At 43.5% G+C, this 19445-nt stretch overlaps 1 protein-coding gene across 5 annotated transcripts in view; it reads right to left on the reverse strand.

Moving 5' to 3' along the window:
• Window positions 1-19445, reverse strand: part of LOC108921141 (voltage-dependent calcium channel subunit alpha-2/delta-1-like) — a 121995-nt gene that overhangs the window by 29451 nt on the left and 73099 nt on the right. For all 5 annotated transcript variants that reach the window (XR_003797671.1, XM_029251779.1, XM_029251778.1 and 2 more), the window contains exons 11-21: window positions 14285-14443; window positions 13400-13504; window positions 11354-11432; window positions 10605-10654; window positions 10424-10513; window positions 9128-9211; window positions 8588-8668; window positions 6926-7000; window positions 2664-2735; window positions 828-899; window positions 458-519 (exon numbers count right to left, since the gene is read on the reverse strand). Coding sequence is in view for 4 of the 5 variants with exons in the window: in XM_029251779.1 (XP_029107612.1) it covers window positions 458-519; window positions 828-899; window positions 2664-2735; window positions 6926-7000; window positions 8588-8668; window positions 9128-9211; window positions 10424-10513; window positions 10605-10654; window positions 11354-11432; window positions 13400-13504; window positions 14285-14443 (929 nt within the window). In the remaining variant the exon portion in view is untranslated. The remainder of the gene's footprint in view (window positions 1-457; window positions 520-827; window positions 900-2663; window positions 2736-6925; window positions 7001-8587; window positions 8669-9127; window positions 9212-10423; window positions 10514-10604; window positions 10655-11353; window positions 11433-13399; window positions 13505-14284; window positions 14444-19445) is intronic.

Raw genomic sequence — 19445 nt, forward strand, 5'->3', positions numbered from 1 at the left:
GCCAAAAGTCCAGGTAGTCATAATTCGGATAGGTTGTAACTCGAAGACAACCTACTGTATCTATATTTGTGTGTGTGTAACCCTGTTTCGGTATCCAATATTCCATTTTTATCCTTTTGTAGGCAGTACCCAGCAGAGGACTACGCGCTGCTGCACCTGAAGACCATCAACTACAGGTGTTCACTCGTTCATGCACAGAGTGACCCCTACTGTCCAAACGCTGCAGGGTCCTGCACACCTGCACACACCTAAAGCTGCACTGCGAGAGAAGCACAGAAGCGGCACACAGCAGCACTCGCAACATCAAAACTCCGCACAGCAGTGCAGGTATGAGCAGCTCTCATTTTGGATGGCGGTTCTGTATGAATGGAAAGCTTGTGGGGATGATCTTTGACCTTTCGCTGATCATTAGCACATATCATTTCCCAGATAGGAGGCTAGGAGCACTCGCTGTTACCTGTAATCTGTGCTGTTCACTGGAGACCAGGTGTAGGTTCTGCTGCAATGGTCGATGTATCTCTGTCAAAGACCATGTTTTACAGGGTCAAACAGCAGAAGATAAAAGCACTGATACCCCCACAGTCTTGGGTGGTAGTGTAAACTGGTATAAGTAGGGAATAGCCTAATTACCTCACCTGGCTAACATACGTATGTAAACAGAAGTCTAGCAGTGTCCAGGAGGAAGAATATTATTTTTCCCCTGTTGTATGATCCAGCTTTTGTGAAAACGCATATCAGACAAAGAAGAAATATGCAACTGATATGAAAACTGAAACACCTCCCTTGTACCCACGTTATAACTGCAGATGTGCCTTCATACAGCTTACCTCATCTTGGGACTTCACAAGCGTCTCCAACCATTTTTCTCCAGTCTTCCCGCTAATCATGTTTGTTCTGATCTAAAAAAATGCACACCAATACAATTTATGACACGGTTATACAATAATAACACACTGACAGCAATGATCCTGAACATAAAATGCAGAAGGACTTCAAGATTACGAAGATTCTCTTTAAATTCAACTTTCTAAATGCATTTTGAGAAACGTTTCAGTGTCGAGGCAGCAGGGGCCACAGCTTTAGAGAGAAATAATGAAGGAATTATTCAACAGATGCTCAATGATGAGGCCAATGACATTTCAGAGTAGTAGGCAATTTGATGGTAATAATAACGTAATGATTATTATAGCTCTTGCCTCAAACCTGGGTTTGAATTTCCGCTCCTGATATTATATCCTTGATCAGGTACGTAGTCTGATTTCCTACAGTACAACTACTCTGCTGTATAAATAGGCAAATATTTAAGAAAAAAAGCTTATTGTACAAAACTAACATAAGCGACTTGACAGAAAAGTGTCAACTAAATTAATAACTGCCAGTGAAAGCATGGATTTTGAGTTCAGTGACACTATTTGTGCATATACAGTATATAATGTATGTACCCTACACCCTCTATATGAAAAGTACCCTACACTTATATACACACCCTTACATTTACCCAAGGCAACTTTCAATCCACCAATCCATCGTCAACAACCGTTTGTCCTGAGCGGGGTTGCGGAGAGCCGGAGCCTTACCCGACACCGCAGGGGGAGGGGACACACCCAGGGCAGGATGCCAGTCTAACCCAATCAAGGCACGAACCCCAGACCCACCACACAGCAGGCACCGGCTGAAGCCGCTGCACCACCACACCCCTCCCCCCTGCGACTTTCAATCTTAAGTTAATTATTTATCCATTTATACAGCTGAGTAATTTTAGTGAAGCAATTTTTAGGATAAGTACCTTGCTCAAGAGTATGACAGCTGGTGATAGGATTTGAACCTGTGGGTCTAAAACCAGCAGCTCTAAGCACTACAGTACAAGCCCCTTTAAAATAGTGATCTATATATATATATATACACACACACACACATTATATATAAATATATATAAATAATATTTTTATTTATTTATTTATTTAAAATATTTATATACATAAAAGGGGGTGCGGTGGTGCAGTGGGTTTGACCAGGTCCTGCTCTCCAGTGGGTCTGGGGTTCGGGTCCCGCTTGGGGTGCCTTGCGATGGACTGGCATCCCATCCCGGGTGTGCGCCCCCCCCCTCCAGCCTTACGCCCTGTGTTGCTGAGTTAGGCTCCGGTTCGCCGCGACCCCGCTTGGGACAAGCGGTTTCAGATGATGTATGTGTGTGTGTGTGTGTGTGTGTGTGTGTGTGTGTGTGTGTGTGTATACATAGAAAGGAGGGTTACTGGAAAGTAAGTTCTCTGGCTCAGATTCAGATGTACCCGGTTCTGTGTACAAGAGAGGACAAGCTCCTAGATTACACCCGCCTTACAATACGTTTGCTCCAGTTTGTCGTTGCTGCCTTTCCAAAGCTGCACAGCTGGTTTAAAGAGGAAAACAGATTATTAACAGCTGTCAATACTGCGAAACATATGTTTCTGTAAATTGCACACTGGAGTTGTGTTTCTGAGCCACCAAAACGAGAGTAAAGACTACATCCATCTGGAAGTTTAACAAATATCTGTGGTGAGGAGTGTTTCAAAATCAGATGTAGGTGAAGATGTGAACTGATGAGTAGTGAGAACCGTGTCCCAGCATGGTAGAAAAGGGTTTCAAGCAGGGTGGCGAATTTGGGTAAAACACTGACGCTCACCTACCTCCACTTTAATCTCATTCTCCAGCTCAGCATCTAGGAAGTCCAGGGTAACAGGCTCCTGAAATTTGGCAATCTGAGGGAGAGAAAGGGAAGGTTGGACACGTAAAAAAACTTTTCACCAAAAGCGAAAAATACCACTCTCCCTAAACGGCACGGCATATCAACGGCTATGAGCACATAAAAAGCCTGACTTATTAAAAGAGAATAAACAGCACATGTATAATGTGGAATTGGACTGATGTGTGACAGGCTGTTAAAAAAATAATAAAACTGTACTAATGGAATGCTCCAGGAGTATGTGATGAAATAGTCTGTGCAGAAATAATAAAGTTTTTTGTTTACTATTTCAGTATATTAGGCAGGATGTAAAGAAAACACAGTACCTGCTGCACACATTCAGCTGAATTCAGAAGTTTGGCTCTAGTTGAGACCAGTTCATGCTGCTATGAGCAAATTTTGCTTTGAACCTTAATAATCCCCCCATCAGTCGGGCCGAGCCGAACCCTGCCCACGCATCTTACAGCTACACATCTGTTATAGCCGTGCATCGCAGGCCCCGAACCAGCAACCTCTGGGATGATTCATTAACACGCGTCGCTCTGCTTTCTGTTGTTGATACTTAAAAGGCTGCGATAAAAGCCTGGCTGAACGCCCATCTGTGAGCCGGCCTTCAATAATAAAAGCGGAATCCGCTAAAACCGTGTTTTCATACCATACACTACTCACTGAAAGATGTTCAGCAGAAACAAACTTTTTTTTTGCGACAGAAGACGGGGGGCCAAGACAAACAGTTGCCTTCCAATGAGCCCGAGGGATAGGACGGACAAGGCGGACTGCCCACGTGGGACGAGGAAAGACGAGCAACGTGGACATAGCGACTCTTACATGGGATGGGTAATGCAAAGAAACACCTGACCAAATGGCATGCATGACATGATAGATGCTGAGGAAACAGTTTCGAGGAGACAGATTCATCCCAAGCACCCCGGCCATGGAAAAGGAGAAACAAAAAGAGTTAGAAGCAGTGAAATGAAATGAAAAGGAATCATACTAACACCACCACTGTATGAGTAAAACACAGTAAACGTGCCAATAACCACAGGTTGCACAAACAGAAACATATGGTCATTTGTAGCTTAAAAAAATGAAAAATAAAAATATTTTAAAGGAAATTTATAGAAATATATATTTTTTAAAATTTAGAAAAGAAAAATGTGGAGCTAACTTTGTTCTCAGTTAGGCTGCACCCAGCGGACCAGTAAAAAATTCTGCAAATAATGTGTCTGAAGCTCAAACGATGTGTGACAGACTTTGCCGTTAAAATCACTTACGGTCAACAATTACTGCAGAATAAACACGCCTTTATAAAATACTGCCACTTAGCAACCATATGACCGTGAACCCGTACTTTAGTGAAACCTGCAGCAGGGTGCAGTCCTGTCTTGAGCGTAAAGCCTTGTTTAAAGGTTTATACCGAAGAAAGATAATGTGCAAAATAAAGATTTTCGCCTGAAGTGTAAACTCTGATAAATGTGCGTAACCATGGAGGATGGTTGAACGTACATTGACCGTTTAAAGAACTGCTTTGGGAAACTCAGGGAGTGGTCACTGCAGGTAATTAAATAACAAATAAATAATCAAATGAATGTATTAACTAAAAATATACATTTTTTCGATACAGAAAAAGTAGTGAAGAGAACTTCGAGAAAAATTTGAGTCAGTTTCACACACACACACACACACACACACACACACACACACACACACACACACACTTACATTTACATTACATTTATTCATTTAGCAGACGCTTTTGTCCAAAGCAACATACATCTCGGAAAAAATACAATTTATGCATTACATTAAGAGACACGCACACATTGACCGAAACTGCTCGTCCCAAGTGGGGTCACAGTGAGCAGGAGCCTAACCCAGCAACACAGGGCGCAAGGCTGGAGGGGGAGGGAACACGCCCAGGACGGGACGCCAGTCCACTGCAAGGCACCCCAAGCAGGACTCGAACCCCAGACCTGCCAGAGAGTAGAACCGGGCCAAGCCCACTGCGCCACCGCACCCCCCTGTAGTATTAATAAAGCACTTGAAATTATGAAGTCATTATATCATAATGTATACATCCATACATATATGTATATACTGTAAATACATAGTCTGTGCGCATGTGAGGGCTCTTGTTCATCATGATCACTCCTCATTAGTTTTCGTAACAGGAAGTTCTCCATTATCCCTGCGCCTCACTTCCTGTGCGCCCTGCTCATGTGAGAGGAGCAGGTTTGTGGTCTTGCTCCCTGCTTACAGGAGCGTTTCATCAGCTACACAAACGCGTCTGATGTTTTACCTGACCATCCGGACCATCGATCTTCCAGCCTGTCGGCGAACGGCCGCCAGAAGCACATCCGCTGAGTATTCAAGCGGCAAAAAAAGAGCGCTGGATGTGAAAAGTGGTTTGGCAGCGTGTGTTGGTCTGACGTGGAGACGGAGCAGCATGCCTGTAGGGATGTGCTTAACAGCGAGAGATGTCTGGAACTGATCTCTTGAATTCCTTGTCTATACACATGCTGTTAGGAATAAGCCTTAGACCTAGCCTGGAATGGACCAGACCGCTCCTGTGAGACCGTCCCCTTTGCAGACTTACATTTACAGCAACACTTCCTGAAATAGTTGTGCTGAAGCATAACACAGTACACGATAAAATGAGTTTTACAGCCCATCCGATTACTTGAACCTCATATGCATGAAAGTGTCCTTTCGGAATGCAAATCTCATGAAATGCAGTCTTCCAGCAACCTATCCGGCAATAAGTCAACAGTAGCTGCCACCCTGCACTCGAAAGACCCGGGTTCAAATCCCACCTCCTGTTGATGTACCCTTGACCAAGGTACTTACCCTAATATAATGGCTGCATAAACAGGTAATTCGATAATTTCTAAGGTGTGAAGAACATCGTGAGAGATGTGAACACGAGCAACTATTTTAATTGGTAGCAGAGGAATAAAATGTGATATAACACAAGTCATCTCAAAATGGTCAATAAGCAAAAGTTGCACTGTATTATTGCATCTTGGAGAGTCAAAATTGAAACATCACTGGAAGGACACTCCTTTCAGCTGGAATGTGGTGTCTGCTCAAACCAGATATCCACTGGGACTGTTGATTTTTGCGCGGGGGTGAGACTGATCTGAGCACAGGTTCAGCCTGGGAGAGGTCTTCCAGAGTACGCTGTAATATGCTGGTGTGACTCAGACAATCTGCCCCTGTCATTCAATTAGCATGTGAACATTTCCACGGTGTTGAGTAAGACCCTGAGCAGACCAAATACTTTGATGGATGAAGAATCACATTTTGGGGTGGGAACAGGGGCGCTGGCCCTCTATTAACCCCCACCAGAGGTCCCATGTCCATGTTCCCATTGGCTTTGCTTTGGCCAACTCTAGTGGACCCACAGTGCAACCAGCCCTCACTTTTTGCAGAGCCTAACAAGGCTCCCACGATTCCCCAGTCTCATCTCCTTTAAGGCTGAACTCTGCCATCAAGGAAGACTTCCATGTTGATCACGTGATTAATATTCTTTTATTATCACCCTGGCGATTAGTTTACTACGGTAACCAATGAAGTGTTGCCTTGGTATGTTGCAATACTCGCTGGGCCTGTTTACAACTTTGAATAAAATTCACGCAGCACATCTCATCGATGGCCAATGGCATAAGAAAGCGTTAAAAATTAAAACAGCTTCCAATCCCACTGAAAAAGAGGTCTTTATGTTTGCGGAGGGATAAATAAAATAAAGAAATTGTTAATAGACCAGTAAAAATAACGAGACAAGTTTTACATCCACCTTGTTCAGATTTTAATATTTAAAGTCTGATTCGATGATCCTCATATTTTAAAAAAATAATCAGAACTTGCCCTAAAGACCTCCCCCCTGCCACACACGCACGCACGCACACACACGCACGCACGCACGCACACACGCACACGCCAGCTGTAAAAAAAGGGGGAAGGCTGGAAGCATTTAGTACCTTGCCACACTCGTTTTCACAGTGCAGCGCTTGATGGGAAATCCGCAGGAATGCGTTATATGGAATAAAGCCGAACCACCGCCAGCCAACCAAAACACCAGCCCCCCATGTGGACACTCAACAATGGCAATGTCTGATGGGCCTGAGACGAGACCGCTAAATGCTGACTTTGCTTGACATGCCACTAACCCAAGAAGCGGTTAAAGAGAGAAATGAAACCTCGTACCTTTGGCTGGAGGTTTGGGTGGAGCAAGACGTAGCCGTTGGGGTCAATCGCAAAATAGTATCCGTTGGGGCCGAGCTTGTGGGTGAGGGAGGGGGAGAAAAATTACTGAGAGCAAAGGTCATGCCACCTTGGAGGAGGACCAGCTGGGTCCACGCCCCCCTTGCAGAGACACAACCTGAGCCCTTCGATGCTGTGTGTATTACCCACAATACTGTGGTGTGGGCCATAAGAATAACAAAAGGAACTCCTTCTCATCTGGAAACACTTAGGGTGGCTAAGAGCAGATCACCATCACTTATAGATGAAAAATAAATGCATACAGATGCTTGTTCTCTTCACAGGGCTCTGGATTTAATCCCTGTTTCCCCTCTCCATCAGTCACGAGAGAAGAGTATGTTTTATGTATGTGTATAGTCACAGTATGTGGCACAACCAGAGCCGAAAGTTATGGCATCAAAAGCAAATACAATATTGTGATTCTGCGCTGAGCCTTCCTCCGCAAGCAGACCAGTGCTGAGAAAAAGAGTCAGCGTGTGACCTCACTGGTCATTATCAGTACAGTACTTCACTGAATAATGTATAACCATCACGCAGGGAGCATATAAAATAATATGGCATAAATGACACACAGTGTCAATCAATAGCAAAATTATGACAAAGCAAAACATGTTTCTCAATATATCTTCAAATAATCATATATACTACACAAGTCAAAAGTGTGAGTACACTTGCTGGAAAGCAGTTGTTTCACAATTAATGTTTTATGTTATTTAAGTATGCTTTGGGTGATCTTTTCACTGACATGTACAAGATTTTAATTTTAATTTTAAAATGTAAATTTTTGAGTTGCAGTTATGCACTTTAACATTTTCATGGACTGCTGTTACCAAAAGTGAGACTGTCATACCCCCGACTGCATGCCCAACAGCCGCACCTGCAGGAGATTAAGGAAGACGGGTATAAAAGCAGCAGCCTGGAAACACCTGAGTATGGAACCTCACCGTCAGGAAGACGCAACTCGCTCCACGACCTGCCTCCCTTGTTTGCTTCTCGTTCTCTCCTCCCCATTCATCTCTCCTCCTCGCCTCTTCCCTCCTTCTCCCCATGCCCTTGTCTCGGATGATCCTCTGCTCTTCGACCTACGACTTTGCTTCATAGACCACGGCTTTTTGTTACTCTCTGAACAACGTTTGCAGATCATCCCCAGCCACGTCTTTGTCTTTCCCCGACCAAACCACAGTACTTGCGATTGAGTCCGCCGAAATAGTCTGCCCAACATGACAGAGTGAGTGTGTTATAGAATTTAAAGCACACATAATTATGAAAATCCAGGTTTCCAGCAAGCGTACCCAAACTATTGACTAATACAGTATATATCAGTACAGCTGCACTGTTCTGCTGTTACTTATATATAATTTTCTGTAACCTTGTCCAGGAGTGACCTCACACTGGTGAGAAGAGTGCTCCCAAAAAAATAAAATCAACTGAACTAGACATAACTTTTTTACAAAATCTGCTGCTACCTGAAGGTTTTCTTTAAAAACATGTCACAGTATACATTACTGATCCTAGAAAAAGTGTCTTATACATAAAATACAAGGGAAAACACAGAGAAATTGAAAGGTAAAAAAAAACTGTGTGTATGTCAGCGCAGACACGTACAGTGAAGCGTGGCGTTAGCCTCTTAATGTCTTCCAAGGACACGTCAATCGCCATCACTCCCAGGATCAGCTGGTTCTGGACCTGTGCGGAAACAAACAATAATTGGCTCGAAACCCAATCAGCGCCGGAGACTCCGGAGGCGGAGAAGCGTGGGAACATTCAAAGACACACACTTACGGGCACATAATGACGAGAGCCGGACAACGGTCTGCAGATTTGGTTGGAATTTAAAAGATACATTCAGAACATGGCTTCATATTACTTCCCAAATGAGATTTGTATTCACTTCCACTTTCTAATGACTCTGTAAACTTGGGGTTAATGGACTTTTAAGAAGCCTTGCAAACAAATTCGGAACGAGAGTATGTTTATGCGTGGCCTTTATTTACTGTGTTTTCAAGACCACAATATACTGACATTTCCAAGCGTGTTTTCTGTCAACAAACATCAGCATCTTTTGCTGTTCAATGACTCCTCTCAGAAGCCATGACTTGAGACTTCCTTGCTTAGAAGGTATCAACGACCACAGTGGGGAGTTACCTTTTTCTGGGTTCTGTCTTTGGTGACCTTCGTTTCAGTTTTGTTGAAGACCGGCAGTGTTCCTGTGATGACCAGGCCAAGCTCCTGGAGGTCAAGCAGATGATTCAATAAACACAGGAAGACGAAAAACACGATACGCATGCAAGAAGGACTCGTGGTCCCCCTGCAGAGTTTATCGCCGAAACAAAACAGTTTAGTTTGCACTCAAAACAGAAAACAAATTTACGCAAACCTTGATGTAACACAATGTCTCATCTGGAAATTATCCCATAGTTTTGCATTCACAATTATTAAGATTAACAACAAAACTCGATGGTGTTCAGTAATTTAAAATAAAAATTTCTGGACAGCCAAGAGATAAGTGATGGAGTGCAGGTCACGGACGCTCTGTTTAGTGTATCTCTTGCATTTCCAGTAAAGAACTGCAGTAACCAGCAGGTCATCAGCCCACCCGCAGGAGATAGTGACTTTCTGCTAAACTAGCAGAAATAACCTCTCAAGTTCTTGTACAAGACCAATAATGAGGTGCCCAGAAACATCAGCGTTAAATGAAAACAATTACAGTTATACATGGAATTATCTCAACCTTCTGGATTCTGAACAGAGACATCTTGGTTGGTGAACCCTTTGGAACCATCCAGATTTGAGCGTGAACGGCTCCTAAAATAAGATATGACCTTCAAGAAAGTCAAAATAATAACCAACGAAGGAAGCTGGCAGCACAGTGGTTAGAGCTGCTGCCTTTAGACCCAAAGATTGTGGTTTTGAATCCCACCTCCAGCTGCAGTACCCTCGAGTACTATACTTACCTTAGATTAATCCAGTCTAATTACCCAGCAGGGGGGCGCGGTGGCGCAGTGACGCAGTGGGTTGGACTGGGTCCTGCTCTCCGGTGGGTCTGGGGTTCAAGTCCTGCTTGGGGTGCCTTGTGACAGACTAGCGTCCTGTCCTGGGTGTGTCCCCTCCCCCTCCAGCCTTACGCCCTGTGTTGCTGGGTTAGGTTCCGGCTCCCCACGACCCCGTATGGGACAAGCGGTTCAGGAAGTGTGTGTGTGTGTAATTACCCAGCTGTGTAAGTGGGTAAATAATTGTAGGTACCTTAACATTGTAAGTTGCTTTGGAAAAAAGTGTCATTTGTACAACACACACATTTCTCACTATCATATCTTCTTTGAACAAATGATTTAAACAATTGAGGTCATTGATGAAAATCCAAATGATTCTAAAGGGTTCACAAACTTTTTCCTTACAGCTACACAGCTAGTCCTCAAATAGAAGGCGTGGCGGATATTATACCAGTGCATCCAGGTAGACGTTGGTCCACTGGACCTGTTTTGCCTTCTCATCAGCCAGAACCATGGGTCTGCCCAATACATCCAGGTATTCCTGGAACAGAGAGGGGTCATTTGGCACTCTGCACCCAGGTGCTCTATGAGCTGTCCTGAAACCTCTCCTTTAGAGAAAAAGACTTACTCACTTGAGTATTGATTCTGATGGCCCCAATGGAGGGAATCTCGTAGTAATAACCTGAAACACAGAAGAATTAACAATATAATTTCATGTTCAACACAAACAGAGCTTAACATGCATATAAAAGAAAAGTATGAATAAAAACACGATCTTGTATTTATCCAAAAATAATCCCAAGGGTGTTTAAAATTAGTCTGTGTAACAAACAAAATGAAGGGCACCCTTCACTGGGTAGATCACAGTCTGAGATCTGATTATACCACTTACCCCTGTAGAACCTTGCAAGTGCTCATTTAATTTTGTATCATGTTGAACAGATTAATTGTAACTGACTGTTTTCAAGGATGGATAGACTTGATTGTTAATTCAAACACATACATGCGTACAGATACGATATCTGTCCATCTACATATTATCAATAGCTGCTCGTACAGCACGGTTTTGCAGTGGTCCTGAGCCTATCCTGGAAGTACAGAGCACAAGGTAGGGTCCACCTTAAATAGGATGCTTGTTCATCACATGGAAGACACACACACACAATAAAGAACTGAGAGTGACCAGTTCACCCAAAACACATGTATGCGGGCAAAACCCAGATCACCTGGAACAAACCCTGGCAAATTCCACAGAGACTAAGCTGGATTCAAATCCTTGTATAAATCCATAGCCCGATAGCTGTGAGGCACCAGCACTACGTGCTGTGCCACTGTGTCACCCACAAATGCAACATCCATGTTAAATAAACCCACATCGCACCTTTGTTGGTACACGCCATCCACTGTATGGGCCCTTTGTCGTAATTGTGCTGTCCGACAGAGAAGGTGAAGACACGCACCTGGAAGAGCACCGCAACACCGGGGATCAGACACTAGAGCATACGACAGGAACGATGATGTCAGAATGATGATTAAGAAGACAACCCTATGGGGGGGGGTTCTGTTCCACCCTTAAAGATAAACAGTGTATGGGTAAAACTGTAAATGGCTGTGAAAAGAAAGTGATGACTAAAGTAAGTGGTATTTTTGGAATCACCTTAGTGAAGGAGATATATAAAGTTTTGCTGAGAAGCGCTTGCAGCGCCGGGGCTCATTAAACTCCGCCGATGTATTTGCTACCACTGGCACTGAACACACACATCACATCAGCTTCATTGACATGTGGATCCTGCCACAAAGTGGCGCTCGCTCCTTACAGGGGAAGAGTGTGTGTGTGTGTGTGTGTGTGTGTGTGTGTCTGTGTGTGTGTGTGTTTGTGGGGGGGGGGGGGGCAGTATCTCTTTGTGATGGGGGGGGGCTGCAACGCCTCTGATGATGGGCAGAGTTGTCGGCTTCCTTCCAAAAGCAGGGTGCCACCAGATGCCCCAGCCAGATGCTGTGGTGTCAGCTCAGGGATGTGCCCACGGGAAAGGGAAAAAAAAAAAAAATCGAGCTAATTGGAGACGCTGTGTGTGGTGGGGCGGGACACCGGAGCCAAAATGAGATGTACAACCTGCTGTGTCGCACAGGCTGCCGGAACATCAAAAGAGGCAGCACAAACAGAAGAGCTCACTGTTACCTCACACTTCTTTACCAGATGTATATAGTAGCATGGAAAGCCAGAGTGAGACGTGTCCCCCCAGCTCTGGGTCTCAGTAATTGGCAAAATGTAATAAAAGCACCAGGATGTATGTTTATGGGAAACCATCTGATCTTCCCGTAATGATGCTGGATAGATAAGGATGAATATAGAATATAGAATAAATAGGAGTGACGGGAAAGGATCATTTCCAGTCATAGGCTGTTTTAATTATTCTGGATCAAGGTTCACACAAGAAGGTCTTACGAGAAGTTTTATCTGGTCCCATTTATTTTCTTGTTGGGGGGGGGGGGTTTGGTCGGGGCCTGCTCTCTGGTGGGTCTGGGGTTCGAGTCCCGCTTGGGGTGCCTTGCGATGGAGTGGTGTCCTTTCCTGGATGTGTCTCCTTGCACCCAGTGTTGCCAGGTTAGGCTCTGGCTCACCACGACCCTGCTTGGGACAAGTGGCTTCAGCGAGTGTGTGTGTGTGTGTGTGTGTGTGTGTGTGTGTGTGTGTGTGTGTGTGTGTGTATTTTCTTGTTAAACCATAACCCAAATGCCTTTGCAGATGAAATTATTTAACGTTGGCTGATCACTCATGTCGTACATGGCAAAGGAATCATGCATGTCTTGTTAGGCTCCACATCTGAAGTTTCCTGTAAATATTTTTACTGAGGTGCTTAAATTCCTTTGGCTTGAAAAATGAACTTTTGATTTGCATGACAATACAAAAGAATTCTAAAATGTCTGGACACTCTTCTGGGACATCTTAGGCAGTGCAATGTTAACGTACCTGTGAAAAAATGTCAACACTGCATTAGTTCCTACTTTGTGCACTTGGACATAGTGTATTTGCAGCACGTCAGTGTACTGACTCTGCCTCCATATTGCTGTGACCCTGTGTTGTTCACACAACAAAACAAAGAAACACACACACACACACACACACACACACACACAAAAGCAAAACAAACAAAATGAACTGATCTAAATTCATCTTAATGAGGTTGGACGGAACTGACTGGTCCTGTATATAATAAGTCAAGCAAAAGTGACTGGAGCTACGGAAAAGTCATTTCTTTCCACAGGCTTTCCTTATGGAATTAAAGCAAAACTTCCCATCATGTCTTTTGCTCACTGTTTAAGGGGCAAATGGGATGTCGGGAAATTAACGGAGAGTTTCTCTGTGGCAGGACGTACGCTGGTGCGCAGACCTTCCAGCAAGTGCCATTCTCTGGGTTCCACCCACCTTTTTGTCTTGATTGTACTTCTCAAAGATCTCCTGTGCCCTCTCCTCCCCGCCGTCCGTGAACAGCATGATGATCTTGTTGCAGTTTGCACTTGTCACGTTAGGCTGGGGGAAAAGATGGGTCAGACAAGGTCAGAGACGAGCCGTAGGCATTCTGTTGTGCAAGGATCTTCAGTGGAAGCACAGAGATCCACGGAATCCAGCTGTTGAGCGAAGAGCGAATGTGTTTACTGTACAGCCAGCAGATGGAGGTGTTCAACCATGGTTCACTGAACGGGCACAAGCTCCCTGAATAATCCAAGTGTTGAAAAGTGAACAAGAATCCCTTACAATGATACACCTCCCACAATTTTAAACATCTATAGCAGAACTGCATTAACTTCCACTCGTCTTTTGTCTGTCCACTTCTCTCTAGTTCTCTGGTGACATTATTTTCATTGAAACAGATGACAATTAATGCTTTACATTTGTTACAATCTGTTCTGTCACAAGTGTAGAGCAGGAAAAAAAATTATGAATGACACGTTTAGCTCTCAAAATTTACCTAGCATGAAAGTGCACTTAATGCATTTACACAAGAAACGGAAAATAAATTTATAATAAATTAGCATTTCCTCGTCAACATTTATAACAATGCAAATGCAGCCTGCTTATAATTTGTCTAAAACAGGTAAAATAAAACAACACCAAATATTTTATTATTAATATTCAGAGAGTACAGGGTGTGATAGGAATGGAAATTCATAGAGTTTTAGGAACAAATTAAGTTTTTTCCATCCATCCATCCCAGTAAAAAACACACTGAATCTGGTATCTGTGGGTTTTGGCATAGATGCATGAACTCCATTTTTGTGAAAATTAGAGCTATGGTCCGCTGACACTCACATTTAAAAACTGCTTGAATGCATACTCAAAACCCAGTTTGTAGCTGGTGATCCCTTTGGCTGTGATGTTCTGGACGGCGTCCTTCAAGATCTTCTTGTTGCGGACGTTGGCTTGAACGAGGTGGTCAAAGCACGTGATGCTGTTGGCTTCGGCGTTGAACTGAAAGGCAAGAATGCCAGAATAGCGGACAGCTAATAGCTATGATAAGCTAACAGACAGATAAGAGACAAACAGCTCAACATTTGAGAGAAAATTTTGAAGAAACCTGAGGTTTCTGGAACACAAGGAGCAAAAGTGGCAAAAAAAAAAAAACAACTGAGCAGTAACACACACACACACACAATGTCTACAACCGCTCGTCCCAAGCAGGGTTGCGGCGAATCGGAGCCTAAAACTCTGAAACACAGGACGGGAATGGGGCACGCTGCAGTGGGATGCCAGTCCACCCCAAGGCACCCCAAGCAGGACTCGAACCCCAGACCCACCACAGAGCAGGCCCCGGCCAAATCCACTGTGCCACCGCACCCCCTCAGCAGTAACGCAGCCTTTGTATAAGTACAGTATAATAAACACACTCATATTGCTGCAAAGGAAATGGAGCTATATCTAAGATCACTTGAGTCAGTCTCAAGTATAGTATCTTCCCATATTAATAAATTGCACATTTTTTCTTCTAGCTGACAATTTTCTCCAAAGCCTTACAATCTTAAGAAGCTTACAATCATTTATCTGTTCATACATACACACACACACACACACACACACACACACACACATTTTCAGAACCGCTTGTCCCAGACAGGGTCGCGGGGAACCGGAGCCTACCCGGTAACACAGGGCGTAAGGCCGGAGGGGGAGGGGACACACCCAGGATGGGACGCCAGTCCGCCGCAAGGCACCCCAAGCAGGACTCGAACCCCAGACCCACCAGAGAGCAAGACTGCAGTCCAACCCACTGTGCCACCACACCCCTTCTCTGTTCATACAGCTGGGTAATTTTTACTGGAGCAATTCAGGATATGGACTTTGCTCAAGGGTACTACAGCAGGAGGTGGGATTTCAAACTGGGTCCATCAAGACTAGGGCATCATTTCTAACCATTACCCCACATGTTGTTCCATATTCCCATCCCCACATGAACAACATCGAATGGAGTTGATAAATATTGCAGTAACTGTTACAACTATACTTTCCTCCTCTTAATCAAAGAACGGAGATTCTGAAAAGGCCCCAAAGATTGGTTATTATCTACATTTAGTTGACATTTTTCTCCAGAGGAACTTACAATGTTGTCATTTACAGTGGTTTACCGATTTATTCAGATGAGCAATTTTTACTGGAGCAATTCAGGGTAAGTAAATCTCTTGATTGCAAGAGGTGGGATTTAAACCAGTGACTTCAGACTCTAGAGGCAGCAGCACTTTGGCAAAAGGTGCCTCTGATCATTTTTGAAGATTCATTTTTGCTGTTCTAAAAAATGAGACACAGAATGAAACCTTTTCATAATGCATAAAATCTGTATAATACCTCGACTTCATGGTTTATGCAATATCTAGTGCAAACTCTTTTCAGAAATTCAGCTAAATGTTTCTTTCCTGGTGACGCACACTTCCAGTCCCCCTGTATCACCACATCAACAGGTTCTTTCATCATTTTGCACAAGGCTCCCATGGCAGAGACCCCCTGTGGCCAGATACATTATCCAGCTATGACACCCCTACAGACAACCTCATTGTGTTTCCTCTTATTTTGTCATTCCTCCTCTTAAAACTCATGCAGACCAAGTTTGGATACACAGATACTTGTGCTAATTAGCTTCATTTTTGATAAATCTGGGTGCTTTCTGCTGACAAAACAACTCTGAGAGAAAAATGTGGATGACATGACATCCATCAAATTTCATTATACTCCACTTTACTTTGTCTACCTCTTGACTGGACAGTTATCGGAATGATTCTACCTGTCCAGCCATGAAAATGTAAGCCAAGATCAGGTGATTAAAAATTAATGTCAAGCCCTATGTCCAGTGTCAAAATTTTCTCTTTGATCAGTTTCCCTAATGTTAAAATTAGCTTATTAACCGGTTTTTGCCAACTTAGCATCTTTTTGCATGGCACGATCAAACAAACTGAAACAGTGAATGGTGTTAAAGTGCCAGTTGTGGAGCTCGCACACCCTTTCAGTGAGGACAGGACAGTGAGGAACCCCTCCTGAAGCTCTGGAGAATAAAGGCTCTGGAGTGAGGCAGACTGCATGGAGGGAACCCGGAGACCTCCCATCGGCCAGTGACTCACTTGTCAGACTGTGCCCTGCTCTTTTTATAGCTTCCTGGGTCAGTGTGGGCCAGCTGTCACTGTGCTTCAACCCAGTGCTCCTCATATGGCATGTGTTCAATTCCACACTCTGACCAGCCACCATGCATTTAAAACTACACATTAACTAATACTGCGGCATAATGGTCTCTCTCTCTCTCACACACACACACACACACACACACACACACACACACACACACACACACAATTACTTGCATGACCTGGGGTAATCAATATGAAAGCTCTTGTGTCTCTTACTTTTAATAAAGTCCAAAAATAAACGGCAATTCTCGCACAATTTAACCAGAACAATAAGGGACATGAACATACAACTAGTTTCACCTGACGACAGCCAGAAAGAACAGGATCTAAAGAGGAGCTCTTTGACAGTAGATGAGCAAGGCTTCATGGGTAATTTTAGTGATTAATGAATTGGTATGAGCTTTAACACCAACCAACATCTACAACCACTTGTCCTGAGCGGGGTCATTCCAAGCCAGAGCCTAACCCAGCAACACAGGGCGCAAGGCCGAAGGGGACACAGCCAGGACGGGGTGCCAGTCTGTCACAGGGCACCTCAAGCAGAGCTCGATCCCCATACCCACCAAACCAGGAGCACCAGCTGAACCTGCCACGCCACCGCACCCCCAGCTTTAATACCAGCGAGCTACAACCGTGGCACTACTGAATACTGAGCATCTCAGCCTTCATTGCTGACTCTCACCAAACAAGGAGGAATAAAAAATAAACCATAAGGAAAAAAAGATGAGGAAAACAATCTTGTGGGCTCTTTATGATCTCCTAAACATCCCACAGACCAAACAGGAAACCCACACAACTAGTTACATAAAATCAAAAACGATATTCTACAGAAAGGCTTGTTCAAATTAGAATATCATTTCAACGCTACAGCAGCATGCTTCTCTATCACAGCCCTGCTTTCTTGCACTCATTACAATCATTAAGTTGAAATCCCCTCGCTGACCTGGTGGCCTGAAAGAGTATGTCTTAATCACCAGACCACTGCCTGCACTTTCTCGGATGAAAACAGAACCAAACGGCTGAGTTCTCGCTCCCCTCGCTGGGGTTTGCTCTCTAAATCACAGCATGCTGCAATTGGATTACCCATAATGTCAGACCTGCGCCGCCATCCAGCAACACAACAAGATTAGGGGAGCGATGGTGACATCACTCATTCATTTAACCTCCACAGAGCATGCAGGACTCAGCTTGTGTCCTTACAGCTGCTCGCTCCAGACAAAACCCCCCCAGCCACCCGTGCCCACCGTGAAGCTCTATTACGTTTATTAACGATGAGATCATTTTGAGCCATGACTTGAGAAGAAGTCTGACTTCAAGCCAGACTGGAAATGCACTTAAATGAAAATCTAGTGGAGATTTTTCAGAAAGAAAAAGGAAAGAAGAGAAAAAAATATATAACATATGATGCACACACTCAATTCACCAAAGAAAATGAAAGTTCATTTTTCATTGGTAATAAATTTTTCGAATTCTTTATAAGTTTTTTTCCTCCCTATTTTGTTTATTCATACATTCAAAAGATGAAGCTGTTGCAGAACTTTTAGAGACATTAGGAGTTGTAACGTGGGATGAATGTTGTTTTTTTTTTCCCCATCTCCTTGACTCCTGGGAATCCGTTTACTGACAGTATGTCAATTTGGCTTATAGGAAAGAATAGCAGTGATTTCATTAAACTGAGTTGAATCCATATTTCATTTATTACCTGCCTTGTCTGCTTCTGAAAACTCACACTCAGCAAAACACTGTCTGATCTAGGCCAATGAGGTGTGCTTGATGCGTACCACTTCAGCGAATGTGCACACGCATGGAGTTCACTCCCTTACCATAAGGATACACTCACTTCCTGCGGGTCTTCCCATATCGGGTTTGGATTTGTGAGGTCAGAGAGAAAAGATAAGAACGCACTAGTTGCACTTGCCCATTAACCGTGCAACTCAATTAAACGCTCTGTGCTGAGATCCTGCTGTATCCTTTAGTATAAATTTGTTGATGTAACACTACACATTAAAAATAACCACCAGATTTGCAAAATGAATTAAAAACAAAACCTAAAATATTTTAAAATAACCTGTAATTTATGGGGGACACAGCTGCTCTGTGGTGGGGCTGGGGTCCGAGACCTGCTTGGGGTGCCTTGCAAAGGACTGGCATCCCGTCCTTGCTGTGTCCCCTCACGCCCTGCGCTGCTGGGTTAGACTCCAGTTCACTGCTACCCCGCTTGGGACAAGCGGTTTCAGCCAATGTGTGTGTAATAATTTATTATGTCTTTCCATTATGTCATATGAAAACATAAAAATAAAATATTCTGATATTATATAAACAATATAATATAATAAATAATATAACAATGTATAATAATGTATTATAATAGATATAATATTATAGGAAAAAATATAATATATAATAGAAAAACATTATAATGTATGTCACGTTTTTAATGTGAAATAACTACAGTACAAGCAATTTACACGTGTGAGCCGAACCATTTACGAACATGCCAATGTGATTGGTCGGTCATTTCAGTTCAGTCACAGATGCGAGCACTAAGCTACTCATGAGTGCTCTCACTAAAGTGAACATTAGTGAACATGGCCCAACTACAGCATAGGACTTACAGTACACACGATGTTAATGGCTGTAAACATTTTTTAAGACACTCTGTATATTTAAATTAATGTAAGACCACCAACAGAGTGAGACCACCTCACAATTTGGACTATTTATCAAAATCAAAAGAGAGGAGAACAGTTACTCTTCAGGTACAGTGGAATTTAATGCTAAGAAGTGATCTTGGGAAAGAAAAT

Source organism: Scleropages formosus, chromosome 5 (genome assembly GCF_900964775.1).
Source record: "Scleropages formosus chromosome 5, fSclFor1.1, whole genome shotgun sequence".
NCBI classification, from domain to species: Eukaryota; Metazoa; Chordata; class Actinopteri; order Osteoglossiformes; family Osteoglossidae; genus Scleropages; species Scleropages formosus.